The following is an 18,124-nucleotide window of genomic DNA, read 5'->3' as shown; positions in this document are numbered from 1 at the left end:
AAAGGCCACTGAAGTCAATAGGGGTCTTTCCATTATTATTAAAAGATGCAAAATCCTGTTAGTGTTTTAAAAGGCAGTTTTCAGTATGTGATCGTTCAAAAGATTATTGGATTTTTTTGTCCCATGTGATGCTACTTTAGCAGCAGTTTATTGTGGCTAGACATAAATCCAATGGTGCATCCTAATAAAACTTTCCAGCATAAACACCTACATACAAATTATGCTAGCATTCAAACTGCTGCTGGTAATCCACCAGGGACCATAACTACTTTAGTTAAAGACCATAATTACATCAGTAGCATACTATTATGAGCATAGTAGCATACTATTTCCATACCACTTGGAAACAAACAAAAAACCCAGACTATCCTCTTCCTTGTTCTGTTATGGGATATTAGGACATGAAACTGAAAGTACTATGCAATAACACTAACAGGGCTGATGAAAAGCACAACAGGCTTGTTTACCAGTTGGAAAAGAAAGTAGAAAAAAAAAGTCTAGCTACTTGAATGGATCTTGATCAGCAAAGAATACATATGGAGACAGAGTTACAAGAAAATAAGTGGTCAAAAAGGCTAAGGGAACTGAAAACCATTTTATATGTTCCAGGACACAATCTATCTGGGAAATGGACTAAAGTTCTCCTTATTTTATAGTTAACAGAAAAAAGGAAGAAGTTAACAAATTAAGTTAATCACAAACTTGTTTCACAATAACATCTCTTCTCACAAAAAGAAAGCAATAAAAAGACATCCTGAAATTTATTCAAGAGTAAAGAGATTTCCACAAGTAGCTCCTATTGCTGGTAAAGCATTACACACCATAATAGGCCTCCAGCCAGCTCAGCTCATGCTAAGATTCTTAAAAGACCCTTTTAACTATCAAGACACTAACTGGTACTTTAACAAAACATCACAGGTGTTAGTCATGGAGGATTACAGCTAGCAGTTTATCTATAGATGTCCCATCTCAGAGGACTGCATTGCAACTTGAAGATCCATTAGCAATCTGAGAGTCTTTCCTATGTCTAATTACTAGCATTTTATTTAAATTAAATTAAATAATTAAAGCTAATTATTTTCTTTACTTTTCTGGAGACACGTTGGAGGCTGATAGACTCTAATAGGTTGGTTTCCTAATCAAAGAGATTCCTTTTTGTGACAGGGAATCCTTTATCAACTAGAATTCTTACCATCATCAGCTGGGTGGACAGCATGCTGCCTACATATTTAGCTGAAAAGCACTTACTTGTAAGACCACGAAGGAAACTCTTCCCTCAGTGTTATGCTCTATGCATTTAGATTCTGTTGTAACATTGTCTTGAGTGGACAGTCCCTTTATAGGGTTGCCAACTTTGAAATATTTAAAAACTAGACACACCAGTAGGAGTGCCAGAACCTCCTCCGCCCCACCTCTTCCCTCCAAGGCTCCACCCCATTCACTCCTCTTCCCACATCTCCTCATTGTTTGCTGCTTTTCCCCTCTTACCTCCTACTCCCCTCTCCCTAGGTTGGGAGGGACTCGCAGCCATCCGATGCAGGTAGGAGGCAGCCCCAGCTGAATAGGGGTTGGCAAAGGTGATGACCCAGTGCCTCTGCTGCCACCTGTAACTGGACTTTGGGTATCCAGACTGTACTGCTGACTGGACACCAATCAAGTCCCTTTTTCAACTGGATTTTCCAGTCAAAAACCAGGCAGCTGGCTACCCTAGTTGAATAGGGTCCCTCTTCCTGCTCCACCCTTTTTTCAGTTAATATGGCTTTTTAGACAAGTGCCAAAAGAACAAGTTTCATCAGAGCAGACTTAAAGGAGTCTCTCAGATGAGAAGAGCTCGTCTATGTGCACAGATCACAATGTGCTAGAGACTGATATTTGGGACAGAGTCACTACACAGCAGCAACATCTCACTACACTTCCCACTCTGGATCAAAATCCCCATCTGCATGCCAACCCAAATTGATGAGGGATTTCTATACCAGAAAATTAACCTTGTTAGCAGAACTCTGCAACCTTAAGACTGCTTGCATGAAATCAGCTCATTACAGAGATGGTAGAAGGGAGCAGTTACCTTACCTCTTTTTCTAGCTCACCTCCTTTTCCAGCTCAACTAAAGAAAATGTTTTCTGTCTCATTATCTCCTTTACATTAAGCTTGTAGTTCTCAAACTAGTGGTCCGCAGAGAGCCTGGTGATTACATGTTGACAGCTTCCCTCATTCACAATGGCTAAATTACATTTAAAAAGAGCAACACACACTTTACTTTCCCATACTAGGTTTCCAAACAGTTGCTGTAGTTGCCATAGGATGCTGTGATCTTCAGAGCTGAAAATGGGGATGGAGGGTATCTACAAGATGTTTTTGCTCCTCAGATGCTTCTCACACTACTAAGAAATCTGAGAACCTCTGCATTCAACTGTATTAAGACACCTAACCTGAAACATGTGTTTCAATTCTGAAACAGGAAGCTTAATACTTTCCATCTAAAGGCCTTGAAAATAATGGCCTTGATTCTAATCACAGTTACAACAATGTAATAGAAGAGTTACTCCCTATTTACATCAGATTCTGGCCCTATGAATTTTAGGGTAATACAAGAATTGTAAGCAAGACCTGACCGTGACGTGTGGTCATTTGCTGAAGTATAGATCCTAAATATTTCAATACGTGATTTTCATTCACAGCTCTCAAGTTTTATCTGTCTTAAGCATTTAATTTTTGCTTTAATGTGTAAAGATTTTCAGGACATGGCCAAGGTACAAAATAGTTTCATATTTTTTAAACCAGAGAGTGATCTATTTTTAAGCTCCTATGTTGGCTAAACGAGCACATTTTTAACACTGATCACTTATAAGCGAAAAAATAGAGGCAATACATTTATGTTTGCCCTCTTGGCAAGCTGATGGTACATTCCTTTACCAGTAACATTATTTTTTCAGATATATTTCTACATTTATTCATTGTAACTGTGTTTAGTGCATACAAAAGCAAGTTACAAATAGCATGTCTCTCATCTTAGACCACAGGCAGAAAACATGCATACACACTTCTAAAAATGCTGCCAATGCACTGTGAGCCTGACCAGCAAAACCCATTTCAGTACTCAGGTTTCAGAGTAACAGCCGTGTTAGTCTGTATTCGCAAAAAGAAAAGGAGTACTTGTGGCACCTTAGAGACTAACCAATTTATTTGAGTATGACCTTTCGTGAGCTACAGCTCCGATGATGCATCCGATGAAGTGAGCTGTAGCTCACGAAAGCTCATGCTCAAATAAATTGGTTAGTCTCTAAGGTGCCACAAGTACTCCTTTTCTCATTTCAGTACTGGCACTCTTGAGTAGAGGCTGCCAGTCATGTGGGCGTCTGTTCTGGTTTTGTGACAGACATAGAAATTAGGCTGAATCCAGTGAACTCCTTTTCACTTGCAACCCAATTTAGAATTTAAATGCTGGCCTCCAGAGGTAAACAACTAAAATACTAACCCTGTGCTACTCAGTCCCTTGATTTAATGGCTATTGTCTGAAAAGCTGTTTCCAGCTGTCCACTACTTCAGAATCTAAAGTGAATTTAAGCATGCTTTGTTTACACTTATTATGGCCTGCTATTAAAGAACTCTGTATTTTAATTTTTATTTGCAGATTTTTAAAGCATATTCCTTCCCACAATATATGGGTAAAATACAATATAAAAACAAAGTAATTCTAAGGTTTTCTACTTTAGATAGGTTTTTGATTAAGGACAGGACACATTTTATTTCTTATCTATTTGGCCAAAGGTTTTGAACAGGAGCATCTAAAACAATGCACCTAAATAAAAGTCACCCGATTTCCAAAGGTGCAGACCATTCACAGTTCTCAAGGTTTAATCCACAGGAGATACGAGTTTAAAAAGTTTTCCCACTTAACCAACAGTAGCTTTCAACACAAATATCTACTCAAACAGGAATGCTATGTATCCCCCCCACAAACACATACATTAACCTTCTTTGCCTACATTTTGAAAGGAGTACAGTGCAAAAAGTTTTGTGTTTCATTTACAAGAAACTAGCTCCTGAGCTTACCACAGCGGAACAGAGACAACTGGGCCAGCATAGGTACTTGGTAAGTCTTCCCATCAGCTCCATTAAATGTGCGTTTCTTTGTATTTTCAGGTTGAAAACGAGATTTCCATAAGCCTTTGAAATACACCGCATTTACCAGCACCAACCTGGTCAAAGCACCATCAATAATGTCTGGAGATAAGAGATTATCAATCATACCTGAAAATAAAATAAAAAAGGAAGTGGGGAAATTGAGCATTTTCTGTCACAATGTAAGCCAGTTGGTCATGAGGAAACAGAAGTGCCAATGTACTTTGTAATTCACTAGGTAACATTCATTCTGAATTGGAGCAAAGATGGCTGCTAACTCCAGCCTGAAGAATTATAGCTCCGCTCATTTCAGGGCCCGCTGACATCAGTGGAGTCATTTTACTGAGTATAGTGGCAGCTGTATTAGGATCTTAGTTTTCACTAGCAAGGGAACACTCTAGCACCCATCTAAGAGTTGTGCTCAGGTAGGGCGTTATTTAGCAACATTTGTTGTGTGCTTAGTTTAGTAAACAATTAAGGCTGAATCAGCCACAGCCTGGAAATGAAAGTTAAAAGGAAAAATCTCCAACACTTGTTGCCACCCATCTATTGCCTTTACCACAATCAATGACACACTGCAAGCATCCCCATGATGTCACTCATCTCCCAACAGATACCAAGATGCAACACAAGCTAATTATGCTGTAATGTAAAACCCGAACTCTGGCCTCAGCAATATGTAGATAATTTTGAATAATGGGAGTGGTAAGTTTTGCAGTTTCTCTTTGTTTATGAAAATAACATCACTGGAATTAGCTTCATAGAAGTGACTCTTAAAGGACAATTGATACCATGCATCTCCAAGTAGTTAGGCAAGGTGCACCCAAGTTAAAAAAAATATATATACTAGGGATAAGTTGAGATGCTGTAGTGTCTTCCCACCACTTTTAAAAAACTTTTTACCTCTCTCTTAACTTTAGTGTGTATATAAAATAAGTGTTTAACATAGTTACACAAAAAATTCAATACCTACCCCTTGTTTCATTTTTCACCCACTGGTTTATGGAACTGCATGCTGCATTTTTGTCCTCGAAATCCACCGTCTTGACACTGCACTGAAACACCTCTTTGTTTCTTGTAACAAAAGGCACTTCCATTTTAAAGCCACTCTTTACAAACACTGCATTAGCAACTGTCACAATGTCTTTATTCTTCTTTGAGACTATGGCCTTGTTTATCTTCTTTAATACTTTACCAACTCCTAGTTAGAAATAACAGCAAGTTTTATTTAGAAAGGAAAATCAAAGAGAAGCTTTAAAGGAGTTAACTTGTACCAGTAATTACGGACATCCACACACACACTAACATGATGGGGTAAAGAAAGAATACCAATGCCATTGACAGACATTCTTAAACACTCATCTGAGCAACAGGATCTCTGACTTATCTGAAGGACACTACTTCACAGCGAAGAATTTGGCTCTTTGTCTAATCCTTGTACTGTACATCAGAGTCCTGATGTGGTATATTAATCAATAACTTTCTGGCATGGACAATACAGTTAAAATGTTTATTCCTGAATAGGTACAAACAAACAAAAACAATCTAGTTAAACTGTCATCAATTACACTAGAGAGCCACAACATAAATTAGGCTGCAACATCCTGACCCTATGCTGACATGTTTACAGCACTGCAACTTAACACAATACTACAATGTTATTTTGTGGATGAGAGTCCTCATCTTCCCAGCAGCTACAACTGAATAGGAATATTCATTCTGGCCACTCAGAGTAGAAGGACCAGGGGAACTACCCTTATTCCTGTGCCTAAGAGGCAGAAGTCATGGGGGGGGGGGGGGACTAGACCATAAACTGAAAAACTAAGGTAGTCATTTTTGATCCCTCCATTCCATTCAGTAAGGAATAGAGTGGATATAAAAAAGTTTTCTGGAAACTGTGTGCTAACCAAAAAAAGAGAGAGAGACCGACCTTTGGAAAGTTTCCGGAACAAACTAAAATTAAATCTGAAGACTAGGCTACACTAGTAAGGAAATTCAGTATTAGACTCCAACATCTAATCAGAAGCAGAGTATTTATCCAAAGGTATCAACTATTAATAGGTTGCAATATGCTCCATAAAAGTCTCTATGAAAGAGTGGTCTTCCAAGGAAGGTGTTATGACCCCCGTAAGTATAGACATGCCCTTAGAGCAGCACAGGAAAACTATTACATTGGTCACACCTCAGTTCGGTCATTAATGCTTCTAAAAAGCCACACAAAAAAGGAGCTGAGAAGGGAAAAAAAGAAAGCAAAAGATTCAACAACCACCATTTCAGCTCCATGTAGGATAAGTCCTCAATAGTTGGCCCTGCTGGTTACATTACTGTGACTCCTTTAGTAAGACAGATCACATGATCTCCGTGTATTCACAGTCTTCAATATTATGGACATATTCTTTTGGTGAGCATACCATAACGGATGTTTTCAAGTTAGTCTGTACCCCACTAGTCATCCACTGAAATTTGCTGGTGGTTTAGGGAGAGCTGGCTGCGCACATGGTACTGGCTCTCCTCCTTGCTTCTAGATACTAAATTGCATTAAAAGATAGCTAAAAATGCTTTAAATACGTCCCTAGAGTTACCTTTCCAAGTAAGCAACTTTTGTAGCTGTCACAGGGTTATTAGGCAATCATGAACAAGAGAAGAGGAGGTCCATGCAAACATAAAAAAGGTGGTGGTCCATGAGACTCTTTATATTAAGATATGGGTCACACTACAGAAAAGTTTGTCTCATGTGTCTAGGATTGTTAGACTAAGTCAACCAAAACTGAATAAATTCATTAATTTTGAAGCATTGAAACTCTTGCAAATAGCTATGTTTAGAAAACTCAAATGCTTTTAAATTCAAGATTACCCCATAAAAGGATTTGAATCTTCAACATTTGGATATTTTATTAAGCAACACTAAATCATTTAGCTGTACACAACACAGAAAACTGCACAGCAAAGCAATTAAGGAGGGGACAGTGTGTTACAGGAAAACATCAACATTGCTCATTCTTTATAGGTCTGAAAATGTACTCACCTTTTGGAAGGTTTCACATTTCATAAACACAGCTCCTTTAAGATTCTGTAAGTGCCAGCATTCTGTGCTGCTGCTAAGCCTCACTGGCATGCTAAGAAGCAGCAAGTACTCTCACCCTACTCTCTAGAGGAAAGGAACTGGTAGAGGAATAACAGGGATTTATGCCAATGTCAGGAACAGAGACTGAAAGAAAGGGATGTTTGAATAGAAAGGCGGCCCGGGAAAGGCTAGAGAGTCTGGGATCTTGACAGAAGAAACAGAAGCAAAGCCAAAAAAGCATCAAAAGATCCAAAAGAGAGCCCGCCAACTAAATGGGCTCAGAGGCCTATAAGAAACTAAATATAAAAATAATTTTATTGCCCAATAATTTCTGAAATCTTAAATTAAAGGCTGTTGTAGTACAACAGGGATAGAGGCATTGCAATCTACCCATACTATGCTGGCATTGGACTTCAACTTTGTGCTGCAGAGATTATCTGTAAAGCTACAAGGACTGTTTAGTCTCATTCATTTCTTGGCCCCTTGGCTGAAACTGCCAACAAGGTCTGTATCCTGGGACAGTCCCAAAACATGTGAGCCAGTGTGGCTCTACGAGACCCAAATCTCCAGCAGAAATATATTTTGGCAAGGCCACACACTGTAACCTACACAGGAACCAGTATGAACAGCAACAACAAAAATGATCACCTACCTTTCGTAACTGTTGTTCTTCGAGATGTGTTACTCATGTCCATTCCATTCTAGGTGTGTCCGCGCCTACAGCTGTCAGACTTTTGCCTTAGCAGTATCCGTAGGGTTGGCTGTGGCGCCCCCTTGAGTGCTGTGCTCATGTGTCAGTATATTAGACACTGCCGACCCGACACCCCCTCAGTTCCTTCTTGCTAGTAACTCCGACAGAGGGGTAGGAGGGCAGGTAATGGAATGGAGATGAGCAACACATTTCAAAGAACAATAGTTATAAAAGGCAGGTAACCGTTTTTTTTCTGCGAGTGCTTGCTCATGTTGATTCCATTTTAGGTCACTCAAAAGCAGTATCTATGGAGGTGGGCTCAGAGTTCACAGTTTCACAGCTTGCAGTACTGCCCTACCGAAGCCAGCATCATCCCAGGCCTGCTGGGTAAGTGTGTAGTGGGATGTAAACGTATGGATGGATGACCAAGTGGTCGCCCTGCAGATGTCCTGGATAGGCACCTGGGCCAGAAAAGCAGCCTAAGAGGCCTGTGCCCTGGTCAAGTGGGTGGTGACAATCGCCAGGGGCAGCACCTTCGCTTGATCATAGCAGAAGCAGGCAGTGATCCAAGAAGAAATTCTTTGGGCGGATACACGGTATACTTTCATACTGTCAGCCACTGCAATGAACAACTGTGTAGACTTATGGAATGGCTTGGTCCTGTTGATGTAGAAGGCTAGAGCCCTCCTAAAGTCCAAGGCATGCAATCTAAGCTCCGTTTCTGACTTATGCGGCCTTGGAAAGAAGACTGGTAAGTAAAGGTCCTGGCTTGAATGAAACAGAGATCACCTTGTGCAGGAAAGCCAGGTGGGGTCTCAACTGGATATTGTCCTTGTAGAAGACCATATAGGGTGGTTCGGAGGTGAGCACCTGAATCTCCGAGACACGGTGGGCTGAAGTCACTGTGGCCAGGAATGCAATCTTCCAAGACAGAAGAAGGAGAGGACAGAAAGCCAAAGGCTCGAAAGGAGAACCCGTGATAGCACTAGGTTCAAGTCCTACAGGGGAACAGGGTCCTCGACATGTGGGTAGAGGTGCTCAAGGCCCTTGAGGAATCTGGCCATCTGGGAGATCCTCTAAGATCAACCAGTTGATCACGATCAACCGGTTGGTGACCACTGATGTACAGATTAGGTAGAACAAAGGTCTATGAAGAACCGCTCGTGCTCTTGCGAATGGCGAGACGAGGCACTCCAACCTCATGGGAGGTAAGAAGGAACTAAGAGGGCGTTGGGTCAGTGGCGCCTAATATACCAATGTATGGGTGCAGCACTCAAGGGGGTGCCACAGCTGACCCTACGGATACTGCTAAGGCAAAAGTCTTCAACAACTGTGCACGTGGGCGCGCACGCACCTAGAATGGAATCAACATAAGCAAGCACTCGAAGAAGAAATAATTTTCTGCTGGATCAGTCTTAACTGTAGATCAATAGTAGAGCTTTTAAATGGTTTGCAAGGCACTTCCCCACAGGCCAGGGGTCAACAACACACCAATCTTTGTTCCAGTCATGGTACAGGCAATCTAAATTCAGGAGGATCTTTTGGGTCAGGAAGACATAACAGGCTACAGATGTTCAGGTGAACCTAGAGAGCTCTCTACACATCACCAATTCTGGAGTCTCCGGTGCTCCCAAGCACATCCGGATCAAATGTGTCCTTCAAGAGATGCTTAAGCTGCACGTAATGCCATGTAGCTGGACCAAGTAGATTGTATTGTTGTTGGAGGAGTACTTGGAATGGCAGAAACTGATTTTCTGAGCTCAAGAGACTCAAATTATCCCCATATATCTTTCCATATCCTCCACATAAATAGTTTATAGGTCACCCCAAAGCATGGCACCAACATCAGTGAGAAGGGATGGAATTTGAATTTTCTACCTAAACTGGGTCCATGTTTATCTGGTAGCCTATATTGTAGGAGACATTTTAGGAGGTATGGCCTTCTCTTCGTGCTGATCATTGTTTACTAAAACTGGCTTGTGATGCAAAGAATGTAGCAGAATTTGAAGAACCCCCCATTAAAATATATTGTCCTTCCAGCCTTAAAAGTTTATGAATCACTGTATAAAAAACCTGCATAACAACAGATAAAAACTGACCATTTACGCTGTATCTCATCACAGTTGTCAGCTGCTTCTTTGTCTTGCCATCAGCACCCAGCTGAAGTATTCCCAGTACAGATGCAATCCCATGTGGAGAAACCACAATATTCTCCTGAGGTCTAGCTTTGACTATCTGATTGAAAACTTGGATTCCAATGTCAGAGCCAAGTTCCTCAAGAGATAAAGGATTGAACTGGGACCACACAGATGTTAAAGTCACAGCGGTGAAAAGGAGAAGGAAGTGCCAGTTCATGATTTCTAAACAAAAATAACCTAAAGGAGACAAAAAAACAAACAAAAACAAAACAAAACAAAAAAGTTAAAGACCACTTTCATGAGCATAAAAATTCTCTGCTACACTTACATGCACTAAATGCAGTGTAGTTGTAGCTGTCTCTCTAACATTAGACAAAGTCAGGCATATGTAGTGGATGTTTTGTGAAAATTTTACATAGCTTTGCCAATAAGCCTCAAACCTCAAGTTCAGTACCCCTACTATTCCAAGTCCAGAGCCTTCCAGAAGCAGAAAGAATGACAATTGTGCTGAGTCATATGCTTATTTTATGCTGCAGGTAAAACTCCACTAAAACAGACTAAGTCCAAGTTCAGTTACCTGTGTCTTAATAGACTCTGATCCCGGTTTTAAGACATCAAACTATCACAACACTCATACAATTGGATTTAGAGTGCACTACTTCTGATTAAGGCAAATACACCATAACATCTTCACAAGGATAGTTGATGCACTTGTACACACAATAGCCAACTGTCCATCAAAAGCAGAGATGCATGTATGCACACAAGAGAAGGAGGACAAGTGATTTGAAAACAGACCTGACACCTGCAGTTAACTCTGAAATACAGTAGTCCAATTTACTTTACATTTTTATTGGTTAACTTTAGGCATAATTGGCATTTTTCACAGAGAAGAAAGATTACTAATATTTGCTAACTTCTCAAAAGCTGGTATTGGGTTTCTAGTTTTTCCAAATATGATTTTCTACTAAGAGTCACCCAGTTAGCTTATAGTAAAGCATAACTGCATTTGAATTATTCTGTATTATAAATACTACCTAGCTTTTATATAACATTTTTCATTTGCAGATCTCAAAGTGCTTTACGAAAGGATGTCAGTATCATCAATCCCATTTTACAGATGGAGAAACTGAGGCACAAAGAGGGCAAGTGCTCCAAGGTCACCAAGCAGGCCAATGACAAGCCAGGAATAAAAACCAGGTTTGAGTTCCAACCAGAGCTCTATTCATAAGACAACATAGCTCTCCTATGAAGCTTTATTTGTAGGAGCACAGAGGTTATAAAATAGATGTGTCATTGAATACAACTTGATAGTGATAACTTGGTCCAGCATAATTTATGGAGTAATTGATCATCTTTTTTCCTCTTGCATATTTGAAATGCATCATCCTACTTGCATATTTGAAGAGCTCAGATTTTTCGGACGTTAATAATGCACTAGTACATCACCCTTTACTGTCTTTTGAGGTCTTAGTTGTTCCAACTATAAAACCTTCTTTTCCCTCACCATAGGAGACTTGTTTATTATTTGCACTAATATGGACTAGTGTGTATTCCAAAAACTACTTAGAAGGCTCCAAAGCAGTAGCCCTTGAACATACAAAAGTCACTAGTTACCTGGTTTACTGAAGACCAGTTACAAAAATCATTATCTAATAAGTCTTTATAATATATGTATATAAAGGTTATATACACTCAATAAAACTCAGATAATTTGTATAGTACATGCAAAAGCTCTATAAATGGTTTCATTCCTTCTCCCTTTGAAGATCCTGACCTCTGTTGCATTTGCAGTTTCCAGAGAGCACTAATTGTACAAGTCATTCATATACACAGTGACTTTCAGTGCAAATCTGGCAATGTCCAAAATCAGCACTGTACTGAAATTTGAATAGTCATTTACATTAGAGCAAACGGATTACAAAGGAGATGTAAAACTCTACCAGGTCAGAATGGGAACAGTTTGCACCCATCTTGCATGAGTGTAAATGACTGCACAAGGTGCAAAGCAACAATGATCGATCAGTGTACTTGAACTCTGCTAAAACCTTGGAAACGGAAGAACCAGAAATGCTGTATTTGTCAAGGCTATAGCATAGTTCAAGGGATATAATTCAATCATGGTTTCCTCCTGTACCGCAGATGGAACCAAGGCACAATTTAAATGCACCCAAGAATAGCCATGACCCAACCTAGTCCCCCAGCACAATTGTATTTGTAGTGTATCCAGAGAGATGTATCCAGAGAGAAATTCATGGGTCTTGGTTTACTAAGTTATCTAGAAAAGGAATTCAGATTCAGTATTTCACGTATATATGCATGTTACAGTCCTTAGTTTGGAGGGGAGATAGCTTTTTATTTTAGGATTTGAAGAACCGTTTGCCTATGTTCATTTTAAACGTCTTGCCTATCAACCTAAAGTGGTGGCCCTTTAAACTTTAAACTTTTTTTGAAAATTTTTAGAACCATTCTTAAAAAGGATTGATGTAAAAGCAACTATTAGTTTGCAAAACAGTGAGTTGGAGCTCTCTGAGCATAGTGCAGACTAAACTGGATTTGAACAGTAGCAGTTGATAAAGTTTTTAAGGGGAACTACAGAGGTAACTGAGATCCTATCCACATCACAATACAATACAACCACCATGTTAGTTACAACACAGTTGATAGCAAGAATCTAGTACAGTTTCCTTGACCTGTACAGGTAAGATTTTTTTCCCCTTGTCCTCCTCCCCCAAGAACCATGACATAGGCTAGAGCTGGACCAATAATAGGAAAAATTATTCAGTCAATTAGATGAACTAGAAGCTGAATTTCAATCCATCATGTTGACTATTAGTTTTGTTTATGAACATTCTTACTAGTAGGGTTTACTTGTACTAATATATTTGTAAACAAACTTAAGTGTCAAATTTTGTTTTGGGTAGATGAGGAAATAATAGACTTCCTCCTTTTCAAAGTTTGTCCAGTCCAAGAGGGAGGAGGAGTGGTGGTGAAGGTGTTGTTTCTTTGATGTAAGTCACTATGTCCTGCCATTTGTAGGCAAGCCAGGTTATGACAATGAAACTATGCTGGTAATGTCCATGTTAAGCTTGCCTCCTGGCCTACATGCATCTTTTTGACTGACAAACCCTGACAAAAAACAGGAACTCAGTAAATGCACTCGGTACATAGGTGAAACAGTGATGTAAATGGAACAAGATCAAGTGTCTGAACAATACATTGTCACTGAACAATATTGCCAAAACCCTAAACCAAAGCTTTTGCATAACACGTTTAAACAATATTAACAGGACACTGGATTTTACACTTTGCAGGACTAGGCAAAAACTCCAATCAGAGGCAATTAAATAAACAGATAAGGATATTGCTGCAATCTGCATGGCTTGGGACCATGCATGTACATGCCAATATGCAATTACTCTTAAATCGGATCCCAGAACTAATTCTACAACAGGTAATTTTATTTATTTAACAATTATGTGCCAGGTAAGGCCTGACTCAAGGAGCTTGGTAAAGAAAGATTTTAAAATATTCTAAAAATTCCCTAATCCTGTCAGCCTAGTTCCTCCCAGCTCCACAAACTGTCCTAATCCTCTCTCTGAGAGAAGCAAGAGATCAGGATGGGTATAATGAAATCCCAGTTTTCTGCATTCATCCAATCAGGGAACAGAAACAATACCATGTGACAAAAATCACCAGTCTCAGTAGATATGGCACAAGTACAGTTCACAATCAATCCATATGCTGAAATATGTTCATATTGACTCTTCAGACAATTAGAAATGCATAAATACGAAAAAAGTTAGAATTCGCTTGTGAACAGAAAAATGGATTCGCTCATCAGATAAATTGTTATAAATAGCTCACACAGCTTTAAGAGGACACCAATATTTTTCTTCCATACTGTTTAAGCATGAATGTAGCACTGTAGCAGCTTGCAGCAAATATAGAAGAGAGAGCTTAATATTGATTGTCCATGTTCTCAGAGTCAAGTCAGGTTTGTTTTTTGCTTTTATGATTCAGTGAACAATTTACAGTCTCTCTTATGTCAACTTCCCCAGAAGTAACACCATCCCTGCCTAACCTTCCTTGTTAAGACAGACAGACAAACAAGCACTGAAATGGTAAAGGGCTGTGCTTAGCAGGTGCCTGCTGACTAAGTAAAAGTTTGTCCCCTGCCCCCTCCACCCACCAGCACCCCTGGGGGAGACTCAGTGCCCCCTGCCCCATTCCCCCATCAGCATCCCCGGGGAAAACTGGACCTCCTGCAGATTCCCCTGCCCCATCCCCCCACCAGTGCCCCTGGGGGAAACCCAGTGCCCTCTGCCCCATCCCCTCATCAGCACCCTTGGGGGAGACTCAGTGCCCCCTGCCTCATCCCCCCACCACTGCCCCTGGGGGAGACCGGACCTCCTCCAGTTCCTCCTGCCCCATCCCCTCACCAGCACCCCTGGTCTAGGGAGGGATATGGGTCTGGTCCAGTTCGGGGGGTTCAGACTAGGGAGGGATGCAGGTCAGATCCAGTTCGGTCTGGGGAGGGATGCAGGTCAGGTCTGATTTGGAGGGTTGGCCTTGTCTTTTGGAGGCACAGCTGGTCCTGATCCTAGTCTCTGTGCCTCTCTACCTGGGGGAAGGACTAGCAAGAACAGTATGAATAAGGACACTGTAAATAAAATGTATTAAAGTTTTTCGTATTTTTTATTTTTAAATAGTTTTTAAATTTGCCCCAATTTAATACAAAAGTTTAATTCAAGCCCTGGTAGTTCATATGAGAAATGTGAAGGATGAGATAGTGTGATGGTTCCCTTTTAGTGGGAGCAGCACATGGCTAGTGTTTTGTCCAGCTTTGGCTTTTGTTAGTGGTTTGTACCCACACACACACACTCTCACACACAGTCTCCTCCCCAAACACACACACCAGGACTCCCTAGATCCAGGTCACTTTCCCCACCTCTGCTGTGCGGCATCAGGAGCTGCTGCTCTTGTGCCCTCTCCTTACGTAGCCCAGGCGGGGAAAGTGACCTGGATACAGGGAACCCTGATGTTGCTCCTCGCTCCCCTGCCACCCCACATACCCCTAGGGGTGTGCGAGGCAGAGGAGCAGCAGTCTCGGGGGGGGAGTGAGCAGCAATGCCAGCTACATTGTGCATCCAGGTCAGTTTCTCCACGTGGGTGCAGGAAGGGGATGCAAGAGTTAGAAGTGAAGGGGGTGCAGGGATTGGGGCGTGGGGGAGGGGGGAGAAGACCTTTGGGGCAAAGGGAGGAAGAGGAGCCTGGGGAAGCCATGGGGGCCAAGGGCACCAAAATGCAAGTTCACCAAGTGTGCCATTTTCCCCTAAGACTGGCCCTGTGTTAGACTTAAAAGCATGTTGCAATCTTAACTATATCGCATTCATCATTTAGCCCCTGCTGTACCCAGCCTGCTCCAGAACAACTTTAAACAGCGTAATAACAGTAGACTGACACACAAACTAATTTTACTAATGAGCTTGTTTTAATTCATGGCAGAAACGACTTCCACATATTATGAATGAATTTGGCATGGATTTCAGCATTTTCAACTCTGCAATGTTATGGAACAAAAAGTAGAACTGACCATCCTAGGAGACAAAAAAACAGAGTGTAAATAGGATCAAGATGTAATTTTCCACAAAATATGAGATGACAACAACGTAGTCAATAATCCACCTCACACAGAAAGATCACTGCACACTCACTTATGAAGCAAAACACCCAGGACATATAATAGATTAAAGAGAAACTAAAATTATCTTAACTGATTTGCATTGAGGGTCGTTAATTATTTCAATATCTATAGACATTAGGGCTTTTGAAAGGTGCTGGTTGGTCTCAAGGGTCAACATTCTTGTTGATCCACAGAGCTGACACATTATAGGAAGTACAACCCCCCAAAATGCAGACTTCCTCAAATCACTCTGCCAGTCTTAATTAACTCTCATCTAGACAAGGAACCCCATTTAGAGTGAAACTGTCCATGCAGATTCAATACTTTACCTCTATGCTACAACTCTCAACCGAGACACAATTAAAATGCCATAAGCTAGTGATTTTATGAGGGGTGCATCTGCCCCTGGGAATCCTACAGAAAACATCTTTATGTTAATGCCTTACTGAATACCATTATTTAGAATGATCGATAGCATGTTGATTTACTTAATTAGTCCAGACAAATTCAAACTACCACCCACATTTAACTCTAGTTGGAAGTTAAGGTACTGTACATTTAAAGATTAACTGTAAGAGCAACAATGTGGTATGTTTGCTCTTCGGCTGATTAAAAAGATACAGGACATACTCCTTTGAGTTCTCACATCCCAATTCAATACCACACTTGTTTTGTGCGCACATGGCACTTGTTCGTTCTCTCTCACACTAAATGTCAATGTTAATTTCTATACGGATATTTCCCTTCCCCCACTACACACTTGGACACAAGAGCTCAATGGAATTGCAATGTTTTGGAGCCATCAATCTATCTCAGCCTCCTGAGAATATGTCAAATTCACTCATCCTCATACAGTAGACAGCACAAATTCAGAGCTCCCTCCAGTCCCCAAATATTTCTTAACTTAGTTCTCTTTAGTTTAGTCAGAGTTTCCCTATTCAGACAGTGTTAAAATGGCCAAGAATCAAGAAGAGCGTAACACAGGGTAGCCAACAAGCAGATCGCGAGCAAAATCCGCACCACCAGACACTTTTGAATGGACCCCGAAATCTTTTTATTTACTTATCATTGTTTATATCTTGACCAAAAAATTTGGTCCAAGGTCCAGAGTCTTGACAAAAAATAATTGATTACTCCTGTAAGAGCAAGACCAAAAATAGGCTCTTCTGACAGCAGGACATTCTAGGCCTGTTGAGTCTCTGATGCCAACCCTTTGAAGAGTCACACGATGAGTCTGAGGCCATAAAGTACCCCCACCACAGCAGCAAGGAACAAGTCTGACAGCCAAGTATCTTTGGACCAGGTAGGCAATAGTAATGCACAAGCAAATCAGTGCCCCCTTATTTCTTCCTTTTTATTAGTCAGTGCCTTTATTGCAGCTACAGATTATCTGGACATAGCTAAACAGTGGACGGCAAACATAATAAAACAGTTGTGTTAGGATGAAATAAACCCACAGTTAAAATCTGCCATTTAAAGCTAAATACGTCCTTCTGAAAGAACCAAAAAGTGCAACTATGAAACGGGTCAGATCATTGGAGAATGACTTTTCCATCCTAATGTATTCTTGCCATGATATACTAATTTATAACACAAGGGAAAACAGTTCCAACTCTCGATTTAAATCTGCATGAACTACTGACAGGATGACTGAACCCTTCCAAGAAGGGCTACAGAGTTAAAGCCTATAGGAGTTTTTCTTGAATAAAGATTACACAGACTCAAAAATGAATTCTTTAGGGAATCTGAAGCACAATGCTGCTTATTTCTTATCAGAGTGTCAACCATTCTGCTACCTTACAATTTAAATTCTCATGACAGTTGCACTACAAACTTTTGCCAGGATACCAGATATTTTATTTCAAGTTAATATTTTTACAAGGCTCTAATGCCTGAAGCTAAAGACAGACGTTTTACTTTTGCTGCTAACCCTCTGTCCAGTCCTGCAGGAAAAATGTTCAACAAAACTTGTAAATATTGGTTGAGACAGGCTGTGCTACACAGAACAACTGTTCCTTCAAAGCAGTAAGACCAGAATCTAGCTACATGGTGAAGCAAGACAGAGCAGGATGAATCCATCAGGAATATGCTGCCATGACTGCTAGTAGCAGTTATATCCTATTGGCAAGCTCTTCTTCATGCTAGTTAAAGGCTGTTCACAACTCTTCAATTGCCTAAAATTCTCGGGCTCTTATCTCCTTGCCCGCTAAAGTTGCCAGGCTCATGCACCATTAGTCTCCTTCTCTTAGTCCTCTATTTCTGTTCCATCTCTAGGCATGCCATTTACCACCATGGCTCATCAGCTCTACGCATTCAAAATTCCTGTCTTTCACAATGCTCACCAAATGTGGACAAATCCAACCAAACCCTCAAAAGATATAAGACAACATTTATCCTTCTTTGGGGCTTTCCAGTGTCCC

General features: G+C 40.6%; 1 protein-coding gene across 2 annotated transcripts in view; it reads right to left on the bottom strand.

Moving 5' to 3' along the window:
• Window positions 1-18,124, bottom strand: part of SERPINE2 (serpin family E member 2) — a 38,877-nt gene that overhangs the window by 6,450 nt on the left and 14,303 nt on the right. For both annotated transcript variants that reach the window (XM_073359930.1, XM_073359929.1), the window contains exons 2-4: window positions 9,980-10,255; window positions 5,099-5,326; window positions 4,057-4,254 (exon numbers count right to left, since the gene is read on the bottom strand). In XM_073359930.1, coding sequence (XP_073216031.1) covers window positions 4,057-4,254; window positions 5,099-5,326; window positions 9,980-10,235 — 682 coding nt within the window. In that variant the 5' untranslated portion in view covers window positions 10,236-10,255. The remainder of the gene's footprint in view (window positions 1-4,056; window positions 4,255-5,098; window positions 5,327-9,979; window positions 10,256-18,124) is intronic.

This window comes from Lepidochelys kempii, chromosome 9 (genome assembly GCF_965140265.1).
Source record: "Lepidochelys kempii isolate rLepKem1 chromosome 9, rLepKem1.hap2, whole genome shotgun sequence".
NCBI lineage: Eukaryota > Metazoa > Chordata > Testudines > Cheloniidae > Lepidochelys > Lepidochelys kempii.
This window is presented reverse-complemented; position numbering and strand designations above follow the sequence as displayed.